The 26,627-nt window shown below is 42.6% G+C and overlaps 1 protein-coding gene across 2 annotated transcripts in view; it reads right to left on the reverse strand.

Annotated features, from left to right (window-relative positions):
* LOC135514621 (beta-1,3-glucosyltransferase-like) overlaps positions 1-26,627 on the reverse strand; it is a 110,623-nt gene that overhangs the window by 55,672 nt on the left and 28,324 nt on the right. For both annotated transcript variants that reach the window (XM_064938052.1, XM_064938053.1), the window contains exon 3: positions 8,608-8,647. In XM_064938052.1, the coding sequence (XP_064794124.1) occupies positions 8,608-8,647 (40 nt within the window). The remainder of the gene's footprint in view (positions 1-8,607; positions 8,648-26,627) is intronic.

Raw genomic sequence — 26,627 nt, forward strand, 5'->3', positions numbered from 1 at the left:
CCGCTAGGTTACAAGGTGTGTTGAGTGAGTCGGACCAGAGACATTTTGGGTACTGGCCCTACGCTCCGCTAGGCTACAAGGTGTGTTGAAGGATTTGGACCAGAGACATTTTGGGTACTGGCCCAACGCTCCGCTAGGCTACAAGGTGTGTTGAAGGATTCGAAACAGTGACATTTTGGGTACTGGCCCAACGCTCCGCTAGGCTACAAGGTGTGTTGAAAGAGTCGGACCAGTGACATTTTGGGTACTGGCCCAACACTCCGCTAGGCTACAAGGTGTGTTGAAGGATTCGGACCAGTGATATTTTGGGTACTTGTCCAACGCTCCGCTAGGCTACAAGGTGTGTTGAAAGATTCGGACCAGTGACATTTTGGGTACTTGTCCAACGCTCCGCTAGGCAACAAGGTGTGTTGAAGGATTCGGACCAGAGACATTTTGGGTACCGGCCCAACGCTCCGCTAGGCTACAAGGTGTGTTGAAAGACACTCTAATGAAGGTATTTCCTATCTGTAATGTATCCGGGTAGAAGGAACATGAAAAAGATGAGTGCTCGTTTTGTACATGTAACATCTGTAAATCTCACACACTAGAGGACAACTGTGACTAAAATACATCCAATGGTTGACATGAACAGAATAATGGGATGACAACGTGGAGTTCAAGGGAGCTTCCATATTGATTGTGTATGATTTTCATCCCCACCATCTGTTGAGTGGAACTGGGCAGGGACAACAGTTCACTGCATTGATTTTCAACGGACAAGGAGGCAGATGCAACGAGGAGAGGAGGGTGGCGGGTTTTGGAAGAAAGTGTACAGTACAGGCTGTAGATGCCCGTATATCACACATTCTGTACAATCATTGAGGTCTGCCCCTCGGTGCACACTCAGCATCAGATGCTCCTTCTGAAGAACTCAGAACTGTTTCAGCCACACAATGTCTTCTTGATCGCTGTCCCATGTTTGCCAATTGGATACCCCTACATGCTCAAAAGTAAATAGGCCAGTGAGTTCAGAGAGTCCTAGCCTGATGCACATGCTTTCATTTAACAGTTTTTGGAATTCCAACCCCACAAACAATATCCTGCGCTATCAGACTAGCTTAGCCTCCCTGGTGTGACAGCAAATTACAATGGCAGTGCCAGATAGCTCGGTTTGTTCAGATAACAGTGTGTGTGCGTTTCCATTTGGCTAAGGTACCAAATGAGGGCATTATAAACTTGTTTTGGTCTGCTTTTGTTTCCGCCTTGACCCAGTTGATTGAGCAAGCCAGCAGAGGTCTCGAGTTTCCCCTCCAAAACTTCTTGGCGGCTTCCTGGAGCCCTCCCCTCGATCGGAGCACTCTGCTATTGTATTAGAGCTCTCAAGCATGAAAGGCAAACATCAGATCCCTCCATTCGCTCTACTTATGAAATGTCTGCTGCCATCAAATTAAGAAGAGGAGAACTCCATTGAATAGTGAACAAGTGCAAAGCTGTATTGGGTTCATTTAACTTCCCAGGGTTAACTTTCCGCGCCACGATATCCTTCTTTAATAAGACAGGAATTCCTTTAACATCAAACAGATATCATTACGACCATTCACAAGATTTCTCCTCTATACTGTATGGGAGGGGATTTAATATCTACCAGACATGATGTCTCTCAAAAATGCCTTGTTTAACAATGACGGGGAATAAGGAAGCATAGTAGTACAGAACAAGGCCTTCTCTTGCTCGTCTAAAATGTAAACATTGAGACTGTTGTGATATGTCAGTGTAAAGCCTCAGTGATTTGTTAATTCCAGTACATCTCATGCTGGATTACCCTCATTAGCGCAGATGCAGCTGAATATAAAACACACATCGCACTACAAATTGTGACCTACATTAATTAATATTGGCCAATACCATACAGCTCTCTCTGAAGGACTGTGTTGAAAATCAAAACACTCGCACGGAACAGGTGCTGGCGTTGGTATTCATTGATGTGACAGATCAATGAATTTAGACAATAGTACATTGAATCATTAAGCACGGTTACATGCACAATATAATGTGATTGTGGATAGTCAGAATAATAGTTTGTTCAAAACATTTACATGCTTTGCAAGAAGAACGATTTCCCTCATAAGCCTGTTTACATCGAGACATCTGAAATCAGGCTACATGATGGGACTTTTGATAAATGCAGAAAATTGCTGATCAAAATAAATGTTCTACTACAGTTTTATCGTGTTTTTTATTTGTATGCAAAAACAATTTCTAAGAGGCATACTTTCAGTTTTTCCAAACTCACTCGCACATACATTGGGAAAGTATTCAGACCCCTTGTCACGGTTCCCTCCGGTACTTTCCATGCACCAGTTTGAGGTCTACGTCACCGGCCTCTAGGAACTGAACTGTCTCAATACACACACCTGGTCCCCATTTCTTCACTGATTTATATTTGCATAAATGTGCCCTTTGGTTCACCATTGCGTTGTTGATTATGTCTCTGTTGGTCGTGTGAGTAACTGTGCCTTGTTGTTTTGGCTTTCGTGCCGCTTGTGTTGAGCAGATGATTGTGGGTCTCGTCCCGTGTTGTATCACTGTGCTTTTGCATTTTCGGGTATTGTCCCGTGTATTTATTCAAGGTATTCCTCGCTCTTTTGTTTGGGTTTCAACCCTGTGTTTTGTATAGTGTTTGTTTGGTCTTCGTCCCCGTGCCTTTACATGGCACGCTAAAATTTGGGGAATTCTTTTATTTAAACTATTACACATTCCTGCGCCTGTCTCCTGATCCATTATACCAACGTGACACCCCTTGACCTTTTCTACATTTTGTTACGTTACAACCATATTCCAAAATGGATTAATTTGTTTATTTCCCGCATAAATCTACACACAATACCGCATAATGACTATGAAAAAGCAGGTTAATTTATTAAAACTAAACAACTGAAATTGTACATAGAGTACCAGTCAAATGTTTGGACACAGCTACTCATTCAAGGGTTTTTCTTTATTTTTACTATTCTCTACATTGTCAAATAATAGTGAAGACATCAAAACTATGAAATATCATACATGGAATCATGTAGTAAATGAAAAAGTGTAAACAAATAAAAATATATTTTAGATTCTTCAAAGTAGCCACCCTTGGCATTCTCTCAACCAGCTTCATGAGGTAGTCACCTGGAATGCATTTCAATTAACAGGTGTGCCTTGTTAAAAGTTACATTTGTGGAATTTCTTTCCTTCATGCGTTTGAGCCAATCAGTTGTGTTGTGACAAGGTAGGGGGGTATACAGAAGATTTGGTAAAAGACTAAATCCATATTATGGTATGTGCAGTTTAAATAAGCAAAGAGAAATGACAGTCCATCATTACTTTAAGACATGAAGGTCAGTCAGAGCAGAACATTAAGAACTTTGAAAGTTTCTTCAAGTGCAGTCGCAAAAACCATCAAGCACTACGATGAAACTGGCTCTCAGAGTTACCTCTGCTAAGTTCATTCGAGTTAAAACCTCTGGGATATTCGGGATGGTAGCGTCCCACCTCAACAGACAGTGAAAGTGCAGGGCACCAAATTCAAAACAACAGAAATCTCATAATTAAAATTCCTCAAGCATACAAGTATTTTGGCACCATTTTAAAGATAAACTTCTCGTTAATCCAGCCACAGTGTCTGATTTCAAAAAAGCTTTCTAGTGAAAGCACACCAAAAGATTATGTTAGGTAAGCACCTAGTCACAGAAAAACAGCCATTTTTCCAGCCAAAGAGATGAGTCAAAAAACAGAAAGATAAAATGAATCACTAATCTTTGATGATCTGCATCAGATGACACTCATAGGACTTCATGTTACACGATACATTAATGTTTTGTTCGATAAAGTTCATATTTATATCGAAACATTTGAGTTTACTTTGGCGTGTTATGTTCAGTAGTTCCAAAACATCCGGTGATTTTGAAGAGAGCCACAACAATTTACAGAAATACTCATCATAAATGTTGATGAAAAATTAGATAAACTTCTCCTTAATGCAACCTGTCAGATTTCAAAAAAGCTTTCCCGAAAAAGCACACCATGCAATAATCTGAGTACAGCACTCAGACAACAAAACAGCCAAACAGATATCCACCATGTTGTGCAGTCAACAGAAGTCAGAAATAGCATTATAAATATTCACTTATCTTTGATGATCTTCATCAGAATGCACTTCCAGGAATCCCAGTTCCACAATAAATGTTTGATTGAGTCCCTCATTTATGTCCAAATACCTCCTTTTTGTTTGCGCGTTTAGTACACAATCCAAAATCACGACGCGCAGGCAAGTCCATGCAAAATTTCAGATGAAAAGTTATATTACAGTTCGTAGAAACATGTCAAATGAAGTATAGAATCAATCTTTAGGATGTTTTTAACATACATCTTCTGCAATATGACCCCATAGACACAGTTTTCGATAGGGAATGAGTTGAAAAACCTACAAACCTTAGATGTCAACCTTCCTGGTTGGATTTTTTTCCTCAGGTTTTTGCCTGCCATATGAGTTCTGTTATACTCACAGACATCATTCAAACAGTTTTAGAAACTTCAGAGTGTTTGATCCAAATATACTAATAATATGCATATATTAGCAACTGGGCCTGAGTAGCAGGCAGTTTACTCTGGGCACCTTATTCATCCAAGCTACTCAATACTGCCCCCCAGTCCCAAAGAAGTTAACTGCACCTGAGATTTAAGCACAAATAAATGCTTCACAGAGTTCAAATAACAGACACATCTCAACATCAACTGTTCAGACAAGACTGCGTGAATCAGGCCTACATGGTTGAATTGCCGCAAAGAAACCACTACTAAAGGACAACAATAAGATGAAGAGACTTGCCTGGGCCAAGAAACACAAGCAATGGACATTAGATGCTGCAATAATTGATGTGTCGGGGGGCTAGGGTCAGTCTGTTAAATCTGGAGTATTTCTCCTGTCTTATCCGGTGTCATGTGTGAATTATGCTCCCTCTAATTCTCTCTCTCTTTCTCTCAGAGGACCTGAGCCCTAGGACCACATCTCAGGACTACCTGGCCTGATGTCTCTGATGCTCTCCCCAGTCCACCTGGTAGTGCTGCTGCTCCAGTTTCAACTGTTCTGCCTATAGATTAGGCCACTGTGTTCTCGTGGACATTCAATGCTGCAGACAATTTTTGATACCTTTCCCCAGATCTGTACCATCAACACAATCCTGTCCCGGGTGCTCTATGGAAAATTCCTTCGATCTCATGGCTTGTTTTTTGCTCTGACATGCACTGTCAACTGTGGGACCTCATAGAGACAGGTGTGTGCCTTTCCAAATCATGTCCAATCAAGTTGTAGAAACATCTCAAGGATGATCAATGGTAACAAGAGGCACCTGAGCTCGATTTCGAGTCTCATAGCAAAGGGTCTGTATACTTATGTAAATAATGTTCTCATTTATTTCTAATATAATTGACCAAATTATACAAACCTGTTTTTCTTTGTCATTACAGGGTACTATGTGTAGATTTATGAGAATTATTCTAAAATGTAACCTATTTTAGAATAAGGATGTAACGTAACAAAACGTGGAAAAAGTACCAGGCGGTGATACAGCCCGACCAGGCGGGCTGAAGCAGTCTTGGAGTGTGGAATCAGATTGGTCGGACCAGCGTTGGACAGACCTCAGCACGGGAGCGTCTTGTTTTAGTTTCTGTCTGTAGGCAGCAATCAACAAAATGGAGTCGTGGTCAGCTTTTCCGAAAGGAGAGCGGGGCAGGGCCTTATATGCGTCGCGGAAGTTAGAATAGCAATGATCCAAGGTTTTTCCAGCCCTGGTTGCACAATCGATATGCTGATATAATTTAGGGAGTCTTGTTTTCAGATTAGCCTTGTTAAACTCCCCAGCTACAATGAATGCAGCATCAGGATATATGAACAATACAGTGCCACTGACACGGCCCGCAACCAAAACATGCAGACTATCCTTCACTGCAGCCGACGTGAGGAAAACATTTAAGCGTGTCAACCCTCGCAAGGCTGCAGGCCCAGACGGCATCCCTAGCCGCGCCCTCAGAGCATGCGCAGACCAGCTGGCTGGTGCGTTTACGGACATATTCAATCAAATCCCTATCCCAGTCTGTTGTTCCCACATGCTTCAAGAGGGCCACCATTGTTCCTGTTCCTAAGAAAGCGAAGGAAACTTAGCTAAATGACTACCGCCCCGTAGCACTCACTTCCGTCATCATGAAGTGCTTTGAGAGACTAGTCAAGGACCATATCACCTCCACCCTACCTGACACCCTAGACCCACTCCAATTTGCTTACCGCCCAAATAGGTCCACAGATGATGCAATCTCAACCACACTGCACACTGCCCTAACCCATCTGGACAAGAGGAATACCTATGTGAGAATGCTGTTCATCGACTACAGCTCGGCATTTAACACCATAGTACCCTCCAAGCTCATCATCAAGCTCGAGACCCTGGGTCTCGACCCCGCCCTGTGCAACTGGGTACTGGACTTCCTGACGGGCCGCCCCCAGGTGGTGAGGGTAGGCAACAACATCTCCACCCCGCTGATCCTCAACACTGGGGCCCCACAAGGGTGCGTTCTGAGCCCTCTCCTGTACTCCCTGTTCACCCACGACTGCGTGGCCACGCACGCCTCCAACTCAATCAACACGTTTGCGGACGACACAACAGTGGTAGGCTTGATTACCAACAACGACGTTCTGAGCCCTCTCCTGTACTCCCTGTTCACCCACGACTGCGTGGCCACGCACGCCTCCAACTCAATCAACACGTTTGCGGACGACACAACAGTGGTAGGCTTGATTACCAACAACGACGAGACGGCCTACAGGGAGGAGGTGAGGGCCCTCGGAGTGTGGTGTCAGGAAAATAACCTCACACTCAACGTCAACAAAACTAAGGAGATGATTGTGGACTTCAGGAAACAGAGGGAACACCCCCCTATCCACATTGATGGAACAGTAGTGGAGAGGGTAGTAAATTTTAAGTTCCTCGGCGTACACATCACAGACAAAGTGAATTGGTCCACCCACACAGACAGCATCGTGAAGAAGGCGCAGCAGCGCCTCTTCAACCTCAGGAGGCTGAAGAAATTCGGCTTGTCACCAAAAGCACTCAAAAACTTCTACAGATGCACAATCGAGAGCATCCTGGTGGGCTGTATCACCGCCTGGTACGGCAACTGCTCCGCCCACAACCGTAAGGCTCTCCAGAAGGTAGTGAGGTCTGCACAACGCATCACCAGGGGCAAACTACCTGCCCTCCAGGACACCTACACCACCCGATGTCACAGGAAGGCCATAAAGATCATCAAGGACAACAACCACCCGAGCCACTGCCTGTTCAACCCGCTATCATCCAGAAGGCGAGGTCAGTACAGGTGCATCAAAGCTGGGACCGAGAGACTGAAAAACAGCTTCAATCTCAAGGCCATCAGACTGTTAAACAGCCACCACTAACATTGAGTGGCTGCTGCCAACACACTGACTCCAGCCACTTTAATAATGGGAATTGTTGGGAAATGATGTAAAATATATCACTAGCCACTTAAACAATGCTTCCATACCCTACATTATTCATCTCATATGTATACGTATATACTGTACTCTATCATCTACTGCATCTTTATGTAATACATGTATCACTAGACACTAACTATGCCACTTTGTTTACATACTCATATGTTTACATACTCATACGTATATACTGTACTCGATTCCATCTACTGTATCTTGCCTATGCCGCTCTGTACCATCACTCATTCATATATCTTTATGTACATATTCTTTATCCCCTTACACTTGTGTCTATAAGGTAGTAGTTTTGGAATTGTTAGCTAGATTACTTGTTGGTTATTACTGCATTGTCGGAACTAGAAGCACAAGCATTTCGCTACACTCGCATTAACATCTGCTAACCATGTGTATGTGACAAATAAGATTTGATTTGATTTGAAAAGGTGAAAAGGTCTGAATACTTTCCGAATGCACTGTAAGAGGGAGGCTTGCGCTACCGTTGCTGGCACATGCGCAGGTCAAAGACACAGCAGGAAAGTCGATTAAGCTGTTTACATGTCCTAATCATTAGAAAGACTGCTCAGATAACCTTTGATTTTGACCTTACGCCGATTAAGACCAGCAGAGTAAGGTGTTAACGTTAACATTTTCATACCCCGCCATAATCAGTTTAGTATCAAATTATTTGTGCGCATGTGAAAGTACTCATTAAACGAGCAGTATGTACATTTTGCAAAGAAAGAGTTCAGGCCGAGCCTTTTTGCAAATACGTTTGTTGTATTGAATCGTAATGATCACAGAAAGCAATGTCTGTTCTGTGACATATTTATGCGATCCTGATTCAGGAAGTGGGCAGTTCCGTTGTTTCAATTTTATTTTGTACATTGTCATATAACAACAAGTAAGAGGGTATTGTACAGTGCAATCATACGGTCTGCAATATTGGTTGAATCAAGTGAGACATTTTAGAAGATTAGATGAGCAAACAGCTGAATAAATTCCTACTTTCTGGACCTTTAAAAGTGGTCCTTTCTATTGAACCATTTCTGGATGCATGGAGAATAATCAATGAGACTCACCTAGCTGGCTGTCATAGAGGACTTCTTCTGAATCCTGGTTCTGAGAAGAGAGAGAGAGAGAGACAGCGAGATAGAGACTTATTAGAAGGCTTAGTGGCAGGGTTTACTTTTCATTTGAATGTAACAAAACAAACCAGCAGGTCCAAACAATTCATTTCATGTGACAGTCCCACCGTCCCAGTATTAACACTCCCCTAATTTCACAGCATTGTGTCAAAGAACTGTAATAACTACTGGAGAAGGAATAGGTGTATTTAGCAGTCTCAGGGGAGGATTCAGCATAACAGAATGTAAACACACCAGGCCATAGCCGCAGGAAGTCATTTGAGGGTGGGGTGCTGCACTGCCGCCGACGGGGGTGCGATGCAGAACAACAAAAAACATTGTCCACACTGAAGATGTCTACATGGTCCGCTAGTACAGATCTAGTAAAGGCCCACTGTACTACTTTTGTAGTTGAGTTTGATAATTATCTGTACAAAACACTTCATCTGTTAACACTTGTGGAATATAAAAATACTTGCTGTATACAGTATATGTTATCCAGTTTCTTGAAATACTTTGCAAATGCAACTTATTGCTATGTGAAAACTGAAACGGTCTATTAATCATATTTACACTTTAGTAGACGCTCTCATCCAGAACAATTTACAGTTGTGAATGCATACATTTTTATATTGGTCCCCCATGAGAATCAAACCCACAAGCCTACGCGTTGCAAGTGCCATGCTCTACCAACTGAGCCAGATCATCACAAACCACTTGATATCTCAATGTACTTAATTACTGTATTGGTCATCGTTTTTCTTCATGGTGACGGAAAGGCTACAGGTAAAAACTTAGATGACCAGCCTATGTACAACACAGTGCATTCATAAAGTATTCAGACCACTTGACTTTTTCCACATTTTGTTACATTACAGCCTTATTCTACAATTGATTAAATTGTTCTACACAATCTACACACAATAACCTATATTGGCAAAGAAAAAACAGGCTTTTAAACATTTTTGAACATATATTCAACAAAAAAAACTGAAATATGACATTTACATACAGTACAGTAAGGATTCAGACCCTTTACTCAGTGTTTTGTTAAAGCACCTTTGGCAGAGATTACAGCCTTGAGTCTTCTTGGGTATGATACTACAGGCTTGGCACACCTGTATTTTGGAGAGTTTCTCCCATTCTTCTCTGCAGATCCTCTCAAGCTCTGTCAGGTTGGATGGGAAGCGATGCTGCACAGCTATTTTCAGGTCTCTCCAGAGATGTTCGATGGGGTTCAAGTCCAGGCTCTGGCTAGACCACTCAAGGACATTCAAAGACTTGTCTCGAAGCCTCTCCTGCGTTGTCTTGGCTGTGTGCTTAGTGTCGTTGTCCTGTTGGAAGGTGAACCTTTGCCCCAGTCTGAGTGCTCTGGAGCAGGTTTTCATCAAGGATCTCTCAGTACTTTGCTCCGTTCAGCTTTCCCTTGATCCTGACTAGTCTCCCACAGCATGATGCTGGCACTACCCTTCCTCAACGTGTATAACCTAAAGTTTGTTACTCATGTAATGTTGTTTAGCGATGCTACAGTAAATGTAGAAACCTTTCTGGATTATTGGGAGGAATAATGGCCGATTTGCCATGTCATTAGTAGTTCCTAATTGGGTGGGATTTTTAGTGCCTGTAGCATCCAGGGCTCCTTTGCTCCAAACACTTGGCTCAATTAAGACAGTCAGAGAGCAGTTCCTCCATCGTGGCTGTCAAGTGCCTGTAGCTGCCTGCAACAGACCATGGATGAATGAGGAAATCAATCACAGCATTGAAGAGATGTCTTTTCACCTCCCATCTTTCAGAAGAAGACAGGTCTCAGTCTTTGGGGAGGAAGGAAGACTGTATAGCCTACAGTTCTGGCAAGTCTCAGGAACTCTGCAGCAAGAGCACAGAGGTATTAATAGATAATGAGGAGGAGGAATAGAAATATATTTTTTGATTTATGACTACCTCTAGACTAACAATTACTCCACTCCTGGGCTCGGCAGGCCCCTTTGGAAAGCAGCACAATTTAAACAAGTCGTAAATTCACAGTGAGGCGGATGTGGCACTTTTTGTTGGCATCACTGGGGAGACAAGCGTAGGGGTGGGGACAGTGAATGGAGCCATCGGAGAAAATCCATCTATTAACCCTCAGGAGATGACAACTTGCAACCATAAGAAAAACACCGACCAGCGATGGTCATTTAGCTCATAGAAAGAGATGTCCTCCCCCTGCCTGACACCGGTCACAACAGCACCTCTCTCTTAGTCATCTGTCACTCGCTTCTCCCTATTCCCTTCCTTCCAATATTCATCAAACTTTAATGGGAGTTTCTGACAAGTACTGTATCTGGCAGACATTTGAATAACAGGAGGCTAAGATTGAAGACGAGCGGGATGGAGGGAGAGAATTACAAATCTTCTATGATGCTTGTACACTTGCATTTTGTTGTCAGATTTGGGCGTAATCAGAGTGAAAGGCATACTTATGCATCGGAACACAAGACAACATCCAGAGCTAATTTAATTCAGTGCCATTGGTGGATAAAAAGACATTGGCTTATTTGGGCTCAGTAGCTTAAGTCAGTCAGGCCCATGGGTTTCTCAATCCTCACACTGCATTCCTCTGTAGTCGGTCTCTGAGGAGAGGCGCTGCCATCCTCAGGCTGCATTATATGAGATGATTTGCCTATATATTTCTTATATATTATATCATCCCATCCCCTGCCTCTTAAAAGCCTGGAGGCATCTGTATCTGCAAAAAGTGATTAACCATTGTGAATATCCCAGTGAAAAAACACAAATCGCACAGGTCACTGGCATTTGCTTCATTTTCAGCAATTAACTAACCAGCACATAATCTAATAAGACATGGGGGGTATTCCAGAAAGCAGGATTATTAAATTAAATCAGCTAACCTCGATAAACAGGCACATACCCCTTGATTTTTCAAGTTGATAAAGCTACATTTGTACATTGGTTGTTGTTGTCAAGTCAAGTATACCTTGTCAATTTTAAGTTATTTAATGTTTAGGGCTATGCCCCTTTTTTCTCCATTTCCTGCCTGACTGACGTGCCCAAAGTAAACTGCCTGTAGCTCAGGCCCTGAAGCCAGGATATGCATATAATTGATACCATTGGAAAGAATTGTTTGAAGTTCGTAGAAATGTTAAAATAGTGTAGTAGAATATAACACAATAGATATGGTAGGATAAAATCCAAAGAAAAACCAACTGTAATTTTTTTTGAGAGAGACCCTCTTAGAAATGCAAGAGAAAGGTCATATTGAAGATTAGCTCGCTGGATGCATTTCCAATTGCTTCCACAGGGTGTCAACAGTCTATGTTCAAGGTTTCAGGCTTGTAACTTCAAAAACTAATAAGAAATAACAGTTTTAGTAGAAGGACACAGTCTTAGAAATCTGTATTTGAGGCGCTATGAAGAAATTATGCACCTGCTAAAATCAGTTTCCTATTGAACATACTTCTTTCCAAATAAATATTATAGTTTGATTACATTTTAGGGTATCTGAGGAGTAAATAAAAACATATTTTGACTTGTTGAAACAAAGTTTTGGGGTATATTTTCAGATTCCATTCTCTGCAAGTTGAACGAGTGGATTACTCAAATCGTTGACGCCAACTACACAGACATTTTGGGATATAAAGAAGGATTTTATCTAACAAAACGACACTATATGTTATAGCTGGGACCCTTTGGATGACAAATCAGAGGAAGATTTTCAAAAAGGAAGTGAATATTTCATCTTTATATGTGAATGTATGAAACCTATGCCGGTGGAAAAATATTTTGATGTGGGGCGCCATCCTCAAACAATCGCATGGCATGTTTTCGCTGTAATAGCTACTGTAAATTGGACAGTGCAGTTATATTAACAACAATTTAAGATTTCAGACAATATAAGACACATATGTACGTAAATGTTTACAATCCATAATATTTATGATTATTTGAATTGTGCGCCCTTCAGTGTAAGCAGAAGTTGTCCCGCTAGGATCGGAAGCAATTCTGGACAGTCAGCTGGTCAACTCATTGATCCAGCTTTCTGCCACATGAAGATGGTAAATATATAGTCCCTTCAGAAAGTATTGACACCCCTTGACTTTTTCCACATTTTGTTGTGTTACAAAGCGGGATTAAAATGTATTAAATGTTTAATTAATTAAACGATATACAGAAAAAAACTCTATAATGTGAAAGTTATATAACATTTGTAAAAAAAATATATAGATAGATAGAGATATATAATGATAAACACTAATATATCTTGATTAGATAAGTATTCAACCCCCTGAGTCAATACATGTTAGAATCTTGTTAGAGTCTTTCTGTTAGAGTCTTTATGGATAAGTCTCTAAGAGCTTTGCACACCTGGATTGCACGTTATTCTTTTTAAAAAGTATTCAAGCTCTGTCAAGTTGGTTGTTGATCATTGTTAGACAGCCATTTGCAAGTCGTGCCATAGATTTTCTAAACGATTTAAGCTAAAACTGTAACTAGGCCACTCAGACATTCAATGTCGTCTTGGAATGATACTCCAGTGTAGATTTGGCCTTGTGTTTTAGGTTATTTTCCTGCTGAAAGGTGATTTTACATCCACTAAGTTGACTGTGCCTTTAAACAGCTTGGAATATTCCAGAAAATTAGGTCAAAACTAGGTCATGGCTTTAGATGCTTCTGATTAAGCTAATTGACATAATTTGAGTCAATTAGAGGTGTACCTGTGGATGTAGTTCAAAGGCCTACCTTCAAACGCAGTGCCCCTTTGCTTGAGATCATGAGAAAATCAAAAGAAATCAGCCAAGACCTCAGAGAAAAAAAAGGTTGACCTCCACAAGTCTGGTCCATCCTTGGGAGCAATTTCCAAAAGCCTAAAGGTACCACGTTCATCTGTACAAATAACAGTACGCAAGTATAAAAAAAAAAACATGGGACCACACAGCTGTCATACCGCTCTGGAAGGAGATGCATTCTGTTTCCTAGAGATTAACGAGCTTTGGTGAGAAAAGTGAAAATCAATCCCAGAAAAACAGCAAATGACCTTGTGAAGATGTTGGAAGAAACAGGTACCAAAGTATCTATATCCACAGTAAAATGAGTCCTATATCGACATAACCTGAAAGGACGCTCGTCAAGGAAGCAGCCACTGCTCCAAAACCGCCATTACAAAAACAGACTACGTTTTGCAACTGCACAGGGGGACAAAGATCATACTTTTTGGAGAAATGTCCTCTGGTCTGATGAAACAAAAATCGAACTGATTGGCCATAATGACCATCATTATGATTGGAAGAAAAATGGGAACGCTTGCAAGCCACACCATCCCAACCGTGAAGCATGGGGGTGGCAGCAACATGTTGTGGGGGTGCTTTGCTGCAGGAGGGACTGGTGCATTTCACAAAATAGATGGCTGCATGAGGAAAGAAAATGATGTGGATTTATTATAGCAACATCTCAAGACATCAGTCAGGAAATTAAAGCTTGGTCGCAAATGGGTATTCATAATGGACAATGACCCCAAGCATACTTATAAAGTTGTGGCAAAATGGCTTAAGGACAACAAAGTCAAGGTATTGGAGTGGCCATCACAAAGCTCTGACCTCAATCCTATAGAACATTTGTGGGCAGAACTGAAAAAGTGTGTGTGAGCAAAGAGGCCTACAACTTATTGTGGGGAGCTTATGGAAGGCTACCCGAAACATTTGACCCAAGTTAAAGAATTTAAAGGCAATGCTACCAAATGCTAATTGAGTGCATATGAACTTCTGACCCATTGGGAATGTGATGAAAAAAATAAAGGCTGAAATAAATCATTAATAATAATAACTGTTATTCTGGCATTTAGGGGCGGCAGGGTAGCCTAGTGGTAAGAGCGTTGGACTAGTAACCGGAAGGTTGTGAGTTCAAACCCCCGAGCTGACAAGGTACAAATCTGTCGTTCTGCCCTTGAACAGGCAGTTAACCCACTGTTCCCAGGCCGTCATTGAAAATAAGAATTTGTTCTTAACTGACTTGCCTGGTTAAATAAAGGTTTAAAAATATATATATATTCTTAAAATAAAGTGGTGATCCTAACTGACCTGAGACATTGTTACTCGGATTGAATGTCAGGAATTGTGAAAAATTCAGTTTAAATGTATTTGGCTAAGGTATATGTAAACTTCCGACTTCAACTGCAGGTCCTGGATGTCAGGAAGCTTAGCCCCATATGCACTACCCTCTGTAGCGCCTTCCGGTCAGATGCCGAGCAGTTGCCATACCAAGCGTTAATGCAACCTGTCAGGATGCTCCAAATGGTGCAGCTGTAGACGTTTGAGGATCTGGGAACCCATGCCAAATCTTTTCAGTCTCCTGAGGGGGAAAATGTGTTGTCGTGCCCTCTTTACAATGGTCTTGGTGTGTTTGGACCATGATAGTTTGTTGGTGATGTGGACACCAAGGAACTTGAAACTCTCGACCCGCTGCACTTCAGTCCAATCGATGTTAATGGGGGCCTGTTCAGCCCCTTTGTCTTGCACACATTGATCAGAGAGGTTGTTATCCTGGCACTGCTGAGCTGAGCTGTAGTTAAAGAACAGCATTCTCACATAGGTGTTCCTTTTGTCCAGATGGGAAAGGGTAGTGTGGAGTGTGATTGAGATTGTGTCATCTGTGGATCTGTTGGGGCGATAAGCGAATTGGAGTGGGTCTTGGGTTTCTGGCATGATGGTGTTGATGTGAGCCATGACCAGCCTTTCAAAGCACTTCATGGCTACCGACGTGAGTGCTATGGCACGGCAATCATTTAGGCAGGTTTCTTTCGCTATCTTGGGCTCAGGGACTACGGTGGTCTGTTTGAAACATGTAGGTATTTCAGACTCGGCCAGAGAGAGGGTGAAAATGTCAGTGAAGATACTTGCCAGTTGGTCCGCACATTCTTTAAGTACACGTCCTGGTAATCAGTCTGGCCCCGCGGCATTGTGAATGTTGACCTGTTTAAAGGTCTTGCTCACATCTGCTACAGAGAGCGTGATCACACAGTCGTCCAGAACAGGTGTTGCTATCATGCATGCTTCAGTGTTGCTTGCCTCACGCAAGTAAGGGGACTCTTTCGATAAGAAACATTCAAATTTGCATTCGCATACATCATTTTGGGATTTTTGTGCTCATGAAAAACTATTATAATATGGCATTGCCTAAATACTAATATGAACATTTGATGAAGTGTTGCTACAGTTAATAGTGTACCATCTCATACTTTTGTCCCACTATTGACCCAGAAGGGGTCGATGGGTTTCGTATTCAGATAAGCTTTCAGAACATTCACATCTAGCCTACTAGTCAATCAGCTCACAGTTGTCTGGACACATTCCTTTGTGAAGTGCAGGTCAGTCATATTTCAGTCTCCTTTTCAAATTGGAAAAATGCAACAGGAAGCCTATTGATAAAGGCTTTGCATAGGCTATTGGTGCCGATCACTATAACTTTGCTAGTTAGAGCCTAATGCTAGCTAGCTAACATTGAACCTGGTTGGTTAGCTCCCAGCAGGGTAGTAACAACATGATGGCACTATGTTAATTGTTGTCGATCTAGCTAACATTAGCTGGCTGGCTTGTTAGCTAACGTTAAGCGTTTGATCATACACATTGTTTACCTAGCTAGGGTCAATGTTTACCTAGCTACATGTCTTAAGCTGAAGTGTACAACACCGTTGAATATGGCCGGTGTCGGTAAACGTCAGCAAAAAAAAAGCACAATGAAATTGTTGCCAGCAGTGCTGGCTAGGCTTTTTCATGTTACCCTGAGGTAAACAAATCATCGGCCAGAGCATCAAGTCTGCGCTCTGAACGCTCAGAGAGCGAAATGAGATGGGTGGGGCTAAAGCTTAAGAGGGTGTGTAGACAAAGAAGAGCTAAGGAACTGTAGCAGCAGTTACAGTACACTTGAAAAAACAACAAACACTAAGTCTCAAATACTCAGGACACAGACGCACAGGGTAAACAATTCAAGCTTCTGTAAAGGGAAACAGAAAACACACGTCTTTAAAAGGGGAAGTCATAACAAGTAATAGAACACACCCGAGTCATAATTGTCTCTAGGATGGTCTCTGCCGCCCTCTGGTGACAGGTGGAACTATGACAGTTTCCCTCCTTCTAGGAGTGGCTCCAGGCGTGGAGCCAGGTTGACCACCCCGTAGTTGGTTGAAATCTCGAACAAGTCCTGGATCCAGGATGTCCCGGGCAGGAACACACGCCCAATCCTCAGGGCCGAAGCCCTCCAAGTCCAACATGTACTGCAGGGTACCTTGGACCCGACAAGCCTCCAACAGAATCCGGACATTTAAGCAGGACGACCATCAACAAGTCGAGGGGGCGGAGAGGCAGGGGTGGGGAGAAGGGACTGGTCCTTACAAGCTTGAAACAGGAGACATGGAAGGATGGACAGACCTATACCTGGGAAGCTGGATACGATTCTCCCCAATTTCGTAGTTTCCAATTGGTAGTTAAAGTTGTCTCATCGCTGCAACGAGGCGAAGGTCGAGAGCCGTGCATCCTCCTAAACACAACCCAACCAAGCCGCACTGCTTGTTGACACAATACCCACTTAACCCGGAAGCCATCCGCACCAATGTGTCGGAGGCAACACCGTGCACCTGGCAACTGTGTCAGCGTGCACTACGCCCGGTCCACCACAGAACTCGCTAGTGCGCGATGGGATAAGGACATCCCTGCTGGCCAAACCCTCCCCTAATCTGGATGACGCTGGGCCAATTTTACACCGCCCCATGGGTCTCCAGGTCGTGGCCGGCTGCGACAGAGCCTGAAACCAAACTGACACTCAAACGGCGAGAGTCCAGTGGACGAGTTCGGCACTGTGTTGAGAGCATACACCGTCCAGACGAGGAACTTTCACCAGTTGCTGTCCTGGGTGGATACAAAACAGAGGAGAAACTTCTCCAGCTCCTGGCTTCATTTTCCCATTCAACTGTGGGTGGAACCCAGAGAAGATACTCACCGACTCCCCAACAGGGAGAAGGCTTTCAAATAACTGCCAAGGGATCCCGGTTGCCTACATCGTAGTTGTGTTCCACTGGTGAGAAGGCGCATGGGTGCAGTTTTTTGTCCTCCTCGTTCAGTGCTGAAAGTACCACCTCTGCTTCGGTGTCTGTGGTAGATGCCTCGAAGGTACGAGTAGGATCAGAATGAACGAGGGTGGGTCCGAAGGTGAAACATCCCTTGAGCTCCATAAATACCCTGACAGCCTAGGGAGACCAGGGAATTGCAGGTTAGGACCGTAAAAGGCACTGCCAAAGTACTAAAGTTGTGTATAAAACACACCAGTGGACCTGCTTGAGTGAGGTGGGACGGGGCAAGTCAGCAACCACCTCAACCTTAACAGGGTCCATTCTGCAGTAGAGATAATGTGACCTGGGAAAGAAACTTGGGATACCTGGAACTCACACTTCTCTATCTTGACATATAGTTGACTCTGCAGGAGGCATCTCAGGACTTGGCGGACGTGCAGGATGTGTTCCGGAAGGGTCTTGGAGAAGATCAGAATGTCATTGAAGTAAACAAAGACTAACCGATTCAACCTATTCCTAAGATTGTCATTGACCAATGCTTGAAAGACTGCTGGTGAGTTCGATAATTTTAAGGGCATGACTAAATACTCATAGTGACCACTAAGGGTGTTAAAGGCAGTATTCCACTCATCTCCATCTCTGATTCTAACAAGATTGTAAGATTATACGTTTTTTGGGCCCCTTGGGCAAACTCCAAGGCGGCGGATCTCAGGGGTAGAGGGTAACGACTCTTGATAGTAATCTGGTTCAGCTCTATGCAATCGACGAGTGTATCACTCCAACCTGCAGTAGAATGGGCTTGGTCTGATATTCCACCTGACCGGAGCCAATGTGGCGTCCATCGAGGGCTTGAAGCTGCAGAGGGATGGGACATTTCATGCAAATCCCCTGAAATTCACATTTCAAAAATGATCTGCAGCCCCTGAGTCTATGAAGGCTTGAATCTGGTGCTCACGGTTGTCCCAGTGGAGGTTTGCAGGTAGTGACAGATGGTAACTGCACAGCTCATCATGGTCTTGCGTTTCCCGTCAGCTCTGGGCATGTAGCAAGAAAATTACAGTGCTGACAGAGACCTCTGTAGTAGGTCAGCCTTCATCCATGTGCCTGTCATGCTCCTGTGGGCTCAGACGTGTGCGTCCCATCTGCATGGGCTCCTCAATGCTGGAGTCGGGGGGCTTGGGGTGCTCAGGAAACCAGGATATTGGGGTGGTGTGAAAAAGTCGCTGTCTCACGAGTTCTCGAAAGGGGTTATCAATCCTGATTGCCAACGTGATCAGTGACTCGAGGTCCTCTCAATTCCCGAGGCCAATTAATTCTGGATGGAGTTAGACAAATCCTGGTGGAAAGCGGTGACCAGGGCCTCTGTATTCCACCCACTGTTCTGGTCCCTTGGTGGATGTTGAACAGTCGGCTTGCCGCTTCTCATCCACCGACTGGGTGGTTGAAGACTTGCCGAACCTCAGCAGTGAAAGCTAATATGGAGCTGCAGGATGGTGGCTGCTGTTCCCACACCGCCGTCACCCATGCCAGGGCCTTGCAAGAGAGTAGAGAGATGATGTCGGCAATCATGGCCCGATCAGTGTGGAACGAGGAGGACTGTACACACCTTGTTTCTAGGATGGTCTCTGCCGCCCTCTGGTGACATTTATATGTGTACGTATTAATTTATTTTATTAATGTACAGTGCCAGTCAAATGTTTGGACACACCAACTCGTTCCAGGGTTTTTATAATATTTTACTATTTTCTACATTGTAGAATAATAGTGAAGACATCAAAACTATGAAATAGCACATACGGAATCATGTAGTAATCAAAAAAGTATTAGAAAATATATTTTGATATATAATATATATTTGAGATTCGTCAAAGAAGCCACCATTTGCCTTGATGACAGCATTGCACACTCTTGGCATTCTCTCAACCAGCTTCATGGAGGTAGTCACCTGGAATACATTTAAATTAACAGGTGTGCCTTGTTAAAAGTGAATTTGTGCTCAAATAAGTAAAGAGAAATGACAGTCCATTATTTTTAGACATGAAGGTCAGTCAATCTGGAAAATTTTAAGAACTTTGAACGTTTCTTCAAGTGCAGTCCTAAAAACCATCAAGCGCTATGATGAAATTGGCTCTCATGAGGTCCGCCACAGGAAAGGAAGACAGAGTTATATCTGCTGCAGAGGATAAGTTCATCAGAGTTTCCAGCCTCAGAAACCCAAATAAGAGATGAGTTGCCTGTTCACTGTTGATGTTGAGACTGGTGTTTTGTGGGTACTATTTAATGAAGCTGCCAGTTGAGGACTTGTGAGGTGTGTTTCTCAAACTAGACACTAACGTACTTGCACTCTTGCTCAGTTGTGCACCGGGGCCTCCCACTCCTCTTTCTATTCTGGTTAGAGACAGTTTGCGCTGTTCTGTGAAGGGAGTAGTACACAGCATTGTACGAGATCTTCAGTTTCTTGGCAATTTCTCACATGGAATAGCCTTCCTTTCTCAGAACAAGAATATACTGACGAGTTTCAGAAGAAAGTACTTTGTTTTTCTGGCCATTTTGAGCCTGTAATCGAACCCACAAATGCTGATGCTCCAGATACTCAACTTGTCTAAAACAAAGGCAGTTTATTGCTTCTTTGATCAGCATAATAGTTTTCAGCTGTGCTAACATAATTGCAAAAGGGTTTTCTAATGATCAATTAGCCTTTTAAAATTATAAACTTGAATTAGCTAACACAACGTGACATTGGAACACAGGAGTGATGGTTACTGATAATGGGCCTCTGTACGCCTATGTAGATATTCCAAAGAAATCTGCCATTTCCAGCTACAATAGTCATTTACAACATTAACAATGTCTACACTGTATTTCTTATCAATTTGATGTTATTTTAATGGACAAAAAAATAGATTTTTAAAAAAAACAAGTACATTTCTTAGTGACCCCAAACTTTTTAACGGAGTGTATATACATGTTTTTGTTGTACTTTACCCCTTTTTCCCACAAATTTCTTGATATCCAATTGGTAGTTACAGTCTTGTCCTATCACTGCAACTCCGGTACAGACTCGGGAGAGCCGAAGGTCGGGAGCCATGCGTCCTCTGAAACATGACCCTGCCAAGCCACGCTGCTTCTTGACACACTGCTCGCTTAACCTGGAACTCGGAGGAAACAACGTACAACTGGCGACCGAAGTCAGCTTGCAAGAGCCTGATGTCAGCTTGCAGGCCCCCGGTACGCCACGAGGAGACCCTAGAGCGTGATGGAACAAGGAAATGCCGGCCGGCCAAACCCTCCCCTAACCTGGACGACGCTGGGTCCAATTGTGCAACGCCTCATTGGTCTCCCGGTCATGGCCGGCTGGGATCGGACCTGGGTTTGCAGTGATACCTCAAGCACTGCGATGCAGTGCCTTAGACCGCTGTGCCACTCGGGAGACCCTAATTAATGTATAAATGATTTATTCTGTCTGAAAGGAAGGCAAAGAATGCAGCACATTTTTATATATTTATTTTATACAATATTCTTCCCAATATAAACAAATCTATAAACAATATTCTGCTCATATGAACACATTTATTTTAGGGCAAAAGTGAACCAATATATGAGAATCTTCAGACAGGTTTAAGGTAGACACCGCCGCAAAAGAGATACGAGAGCATTCACGAGTGCACACGTTGTTCCCCAGTCTCGCATGCACTGATCCCCCCTCTACCATCAACCCTACACCCACACAAAACATGAACACACAAGCCGACAGTGCTCTTTCTCTGTTTTTCTCGGTCTGCCTTAGCACCAGCACAGTCTCTAAAGCAGAACAGAAATGGCAGTTTATTGTTCTGCCACCGAGTGAATCAGAGGACGATGATACATTGAATGGACAGCGTGTGCGTGTGCCCGCGCGCGTGTCGTTCTTTTGTTCTCCCCAAGACCCAATCCTGTAAGACTGCAATGAGAGACAACAATAAACCAACTACAACCCACTCCTAAAAATAAGACAGTATTACGGTATTAAACCACCTGGAGTCACACGATGACGTCATTTAGAATATTGAATAGCTCCCCGTGTGTTTATGCTAGAGACCGTTTCTTACAGTGGCTGCAACTCAATCCCCTCTTCCCGCCAATATAAAGTTTTCCCCCATTTACTAACATGGGCTTGTGAAAGCGGCCTTTCTAAACACGAAAGGATCCGGACAAGAAAATCCAAAAAAATGTGTTGTCTGTAAAACCCGAAAAGTGTGAGCCACAAAGTCACCACCATTGAAAGAGTAGACTCTCACTAACAATGCAATGTTGGTTGTTTGGCTCTATGACAGTCACAAGCTTTATGGCATTCGTCTGAACTCTGTAGCGGATTTCCTCATTTTGAAGAGGTCTTCTCACAAAACCGACTGTGCAGACCGAACCGCTGGAGCAACAAACTAATATGTCACCAATATCCGAAAACGGAGACTCATGAACACAAAAGGTGTTGGTTTTCTGCTCTACGGTGCACACAAGCTTCAAGGGAGTTTGTTAACGTAATTTCATTATTTCAATATGTTTTCATTAATTGAATTCACTTATTCTAGTTTATGAGAATATGTAAGATTCTTGTTTGTATAAAATAGATGGAAAACAGTCTTATCAATTATACATAATAGTATTTATTCTCGGAGCGCGCTACCATGTTACCACGAACAACAGTTTATATACAAAATATGACGTCATTTGTGAATGAATCTCCTCCCGACCGAGAATGAAACAAGTTTAAAAGTTCATTCCAACTCACTAACACACACACAGGACACACAACATAACTGAATTAACTCTTGACCTCTCACCATTATCGATCACCACTTAGCTGACAGTTCTAGTTAACAAAAAACCTAGGAATGCACTCACTGCCTTTTCTAAAACATCCCAGAGCTATGTTTCGTCGGTTCAACCATAGGTTAACGACCCTATCTGCTTACTTAACCCAGAACCCATTCCTCCCCAGACAAGTTGGAAAGGTGTTCATTATGTTTAATTACTCCTTGTCCGTGCCACATAATCCCTTCTTATGAACTCATATTGTTAATCAGATATAATAAAACAGAGTATATGTTTACTTAGTTAAGGTTCTATTTAAAATGAGGATATTGTTTAGTCATTTATTCATAAAATTCCAAAACAGAGTTGTCTGAAGGTAACCCAGTAGCGAGCTGTAAAAATTGCAAACTGCATAGAGGGTATAATGTGCCACAAATAACATGACCAAACATTGGTCAAAATGTTTTTTATTTCAGCATTTTTTATATTGCTCAGATGTAGGACAGACACTTCAAAACCTTGTTGCTTAGGATTCTTTTTTTTTTTTACTGTCTGTTTTGCCATGTACCAACGTGTTATTCAATGTGTTTCTATGGGCTATAGCAGTGAAGGCCACATTTAATGTTTCATCAAATAATGTTGTATATATTTTTTATATAATTACAGGGGTCCTAAAATTCTAAATTAAATGGCTAAATGATTCATTTTATGACCATCCTAAAAAAAAATCCATGTTAGCTTAGTAGATATTTTCATTTAAGGGACAACTTTGGCCCTCCTCGACCCATCACTTTGAGAATACATTCCAGCCACTAGGAGAGCTATAAATAGTTTTACTAATCCATTGTAAAGGCCTTAAAAAGGCAATTAAGCAATCTGAATATCCCTCTGCTTGGCTTCAGCAAAAGTGTGGGGGGTCACTTCACCCCCAAGCATTTCACCCTGAGTATTGCTGAATCAAGTCTATGTGCAGTTGCTATCCATTGTTAATGCCAAGGGACACCGGTCTATTCAGAGCACATTCCAGGAATGCACCTCTCTGCAGACCTCATACAGGCGGGTTGGCATAACACTGGCGTGCAAATCTCTCTCACAGTCCATTATTTGATGGACTGTGGCAGAGAGCACTGATGTCAAATCTAGCAGCATTTTTGCCATTATCACAGAGATGGATTGTTCTCGGCTCACAGAGCTCTTTTTGCTTTTTTCCACAGTGTCTGGAGCCAGAGTCTGCTCCCAGCCAGGGCTAGAACCCAGATAGCACTCTGTCGGTCTGTCTAGGCCTGGTAATCTCATCTGACAGGACGGGCCCAGGAACCCGGTGGTGTTAAAAAACACATTAAACTGAGTCCACACCACTCAGCTCATCTCATAGGCTTAGATAAATCTCTCAGTAAAGCTCTCTCCCCTGGAGTGGTTATCCATAGAGTTGAGGAGTGAGAGTGTTGGCTACCGCAATGAAGATACAGCGAGATAAAGCCATAGAGACGGAGGCTGACTGGTTGTCTGGAACTCTGACACCCATCACATGTTAGATGGACTGATTGACTCTAGTCTGTTCATCTGCAGTGTCTGTTGACATGGGAACATTTATCTGTATAGCCCTCACCCATGGCACAGACAGGGCTGGAAAGGGATCAGAGGCTACAACTGTGTCTCAAATGGCACTATTCCTTTCTACAGGCACATAGTGCACTACTTTTGACTAGAGCCCTATGGGAAAAGGGTGCCATTCTAGGATGCAGCCTATACATCTCATACATACTACACATCTATAATACATGTATTGCCATCTATATATAATTGGGGTTACAGGGGTTGAGAAAGATCAGGGGCATTACATCTAGGAGAGGCTTGGAGAGAAAGTAGTTCAATATTATACTGTCAGCCACGTCTTCCAGAGCCTGGTTAATACGTGCTATCCAATCAAAGAGACCTGCTGATGCTGAGAACTAGTGTATCCCAAATGGCACCCCATCACCTATATAGGGCACTACTTTTGACCAGGACCCATAGGACTCTGGTCAAAAGTAGTGCACTATGTAGGGAAGAGAGTGTCATTTGGGATGTACACCCTAGTGTCCTCCTTCAGATCAGAGTAGGGATGGATTTTTCTCACCTACCCGTATTCAATCTAAAAGCCTCCACTCACCTGGGGCAGTGGTGCTACTGTGATGTCACGTTAGAGCTGCATTCAACTTCAATTATTCAATGTGGATGATTCCTCTGAATTCTATATATTCATACAAGAAATTATGTAATTGGAGTGGGGATTTTGAAAATATGATGTATGGATATTAAAAAAGTAATGTGTAATTTTTACACAGAAAAGGGACAACTTGCCAAAGTGTATTAGAATGTTATGAGACCGTTGAAACCATACAATACTAAAGCACATATTTCTCAGGTTAAGGGAGAACTAACTTAGACATTTAAAGCACTCTAACAACAATCAAAAATTTTACTAAATAAGGGCAGTGAAAAATAAGTGAAGAGAATTACCATGTCAGAAACAAATGTAGGGAAACCAACACCTAAACTTCCTGATATTAGGCAAGCAGTTATAGATTGAGATGAATCCGCTGGCTGGTTATAATAGCAGGGTTAACAGTGAATGCTGTATCTCCATGGCTAAATACAGGGTCTTGATCACTAGGCATTAAACAGAAGAACATTTTCCGAAACAGGAATGCACTGAATTTTTGTTTTCCTTTGCACAATGTTTTGAAACGTTTGGCTACGGTGTGCCCAAATTAACAGGGCCCAGGATGTGTCCAGGATGCATTTAGAATCGTAAGAATTTTGATCAAGTTAGCAGATGGTCCAAATTCCCTGTTATTGTGTCCACAGTCTCTGTGACCTACTGAACTGTTGTGGTGCTGTACTCCTACAACTAACCCACATAGGAGTCACTACTTGGAAGACCATTGACCCAATGGAAAATATTGAAGGACAGTTTCAGTATTTCATTTATAATTCACTGTATCACAATTCCAGTGGGTCAGAAGTTTACATACACTAAGTTGACTGTGCCTTTAAACAGCTTGGGAAATTCCAGAAAATTATGTCATGGCTTTAGAAGCTTCTGATAGGCTAATTGACATCATTTGAGTCAATTGGAGGTGTACCTGTGGATGCGCCTCTTTGCTTGACATCATGGGAAAAATCTAAAGAAATCAGCCAAGACCTCAGAAAAATAAATTGTCGACCTCCACAAGTCTCATTCACCCAGTTTCCAAACACCTGAAGGTACAAACAATAGTATGCAAGTATAAACACCATGGGACCACGTAGCAGTTATACCACTCAGGAAGTAGACGCGTTCTGTGTCCTAGAGATGTACATACTTTGGTGCGAAAAGTGCAAATCAATCCCAGAACAGCAGCAAATTACCTTGTGAAGATGCTGGAGGAAACAGGTACAAAATTATCTATATACACAATAAAACGAGTTCTATATCGACATAACCTGAAAGGCCGCTCAGCAAGGAAGAAGCCACTGCTCCAAAACCGCCATAAAAAAGCCAGACTATGGTTTGCAACTGCACATGGGGACAAAGATCGTACTTTTTGAGATCGTACTGTTGTTCCCAACTGTGAAGCACGGGGGTGGCAGCATCATGTTGTGGGGGTGCTTTGCTGCAGGAGGGAAGGTGCAATTCACAAAATAGATGGCTGCATGAGGAAAGAAAATTACAGTGGGGCCAAAAAGTATTTAGTCAGCCACCAATTGTGCAAGTTCTCCCACTTAAAAAGATGAGAGGCCTGTAAATTTTCATCATAGGTACACTTCAACTAAAAAAATCCAGAAATTCACATTGTAGGATTTTTAATTAATTTATTTGCAAATTATGGTGGAAAATAAGTATTTGGTAACCTACAAACAAGCAAGATTTCTGGCTCTCACAGACCTGTAACAACTTCTTTAAGAGGCTCCTCTGTCCTCCACTCGTTACCTGTATTAAAGGCACCTGTTTGAAAAAAAGTGTGTGGGAGCAAAGAGACCTACAAAACTGACTTTCACCCAAGTTAAACCATTTAAAAGGCAATGCTACCAAATACTAATTGAGTGTATGTAAACTTCTGACCCACTGGGAATGTGATGAAAGAAATAAAAGCTGAAATAA

Source organism: Oncorhynchus masou, chromosome 26, assembly GCF_036934945.1.
Source record: "Oncorhynchus masou masou isolate Uvic2021 chromosome 26, UVic_Omas_1.1, whole genome shotgun sequence".
In the NCBI taxonomy this organism is placed as follows: Eukaryota; Metazoa; Chordata; class Actinopteri; order Salmoniformes; family Salmonidae; genus Oncorhynchus; species Oncorhynchus masou.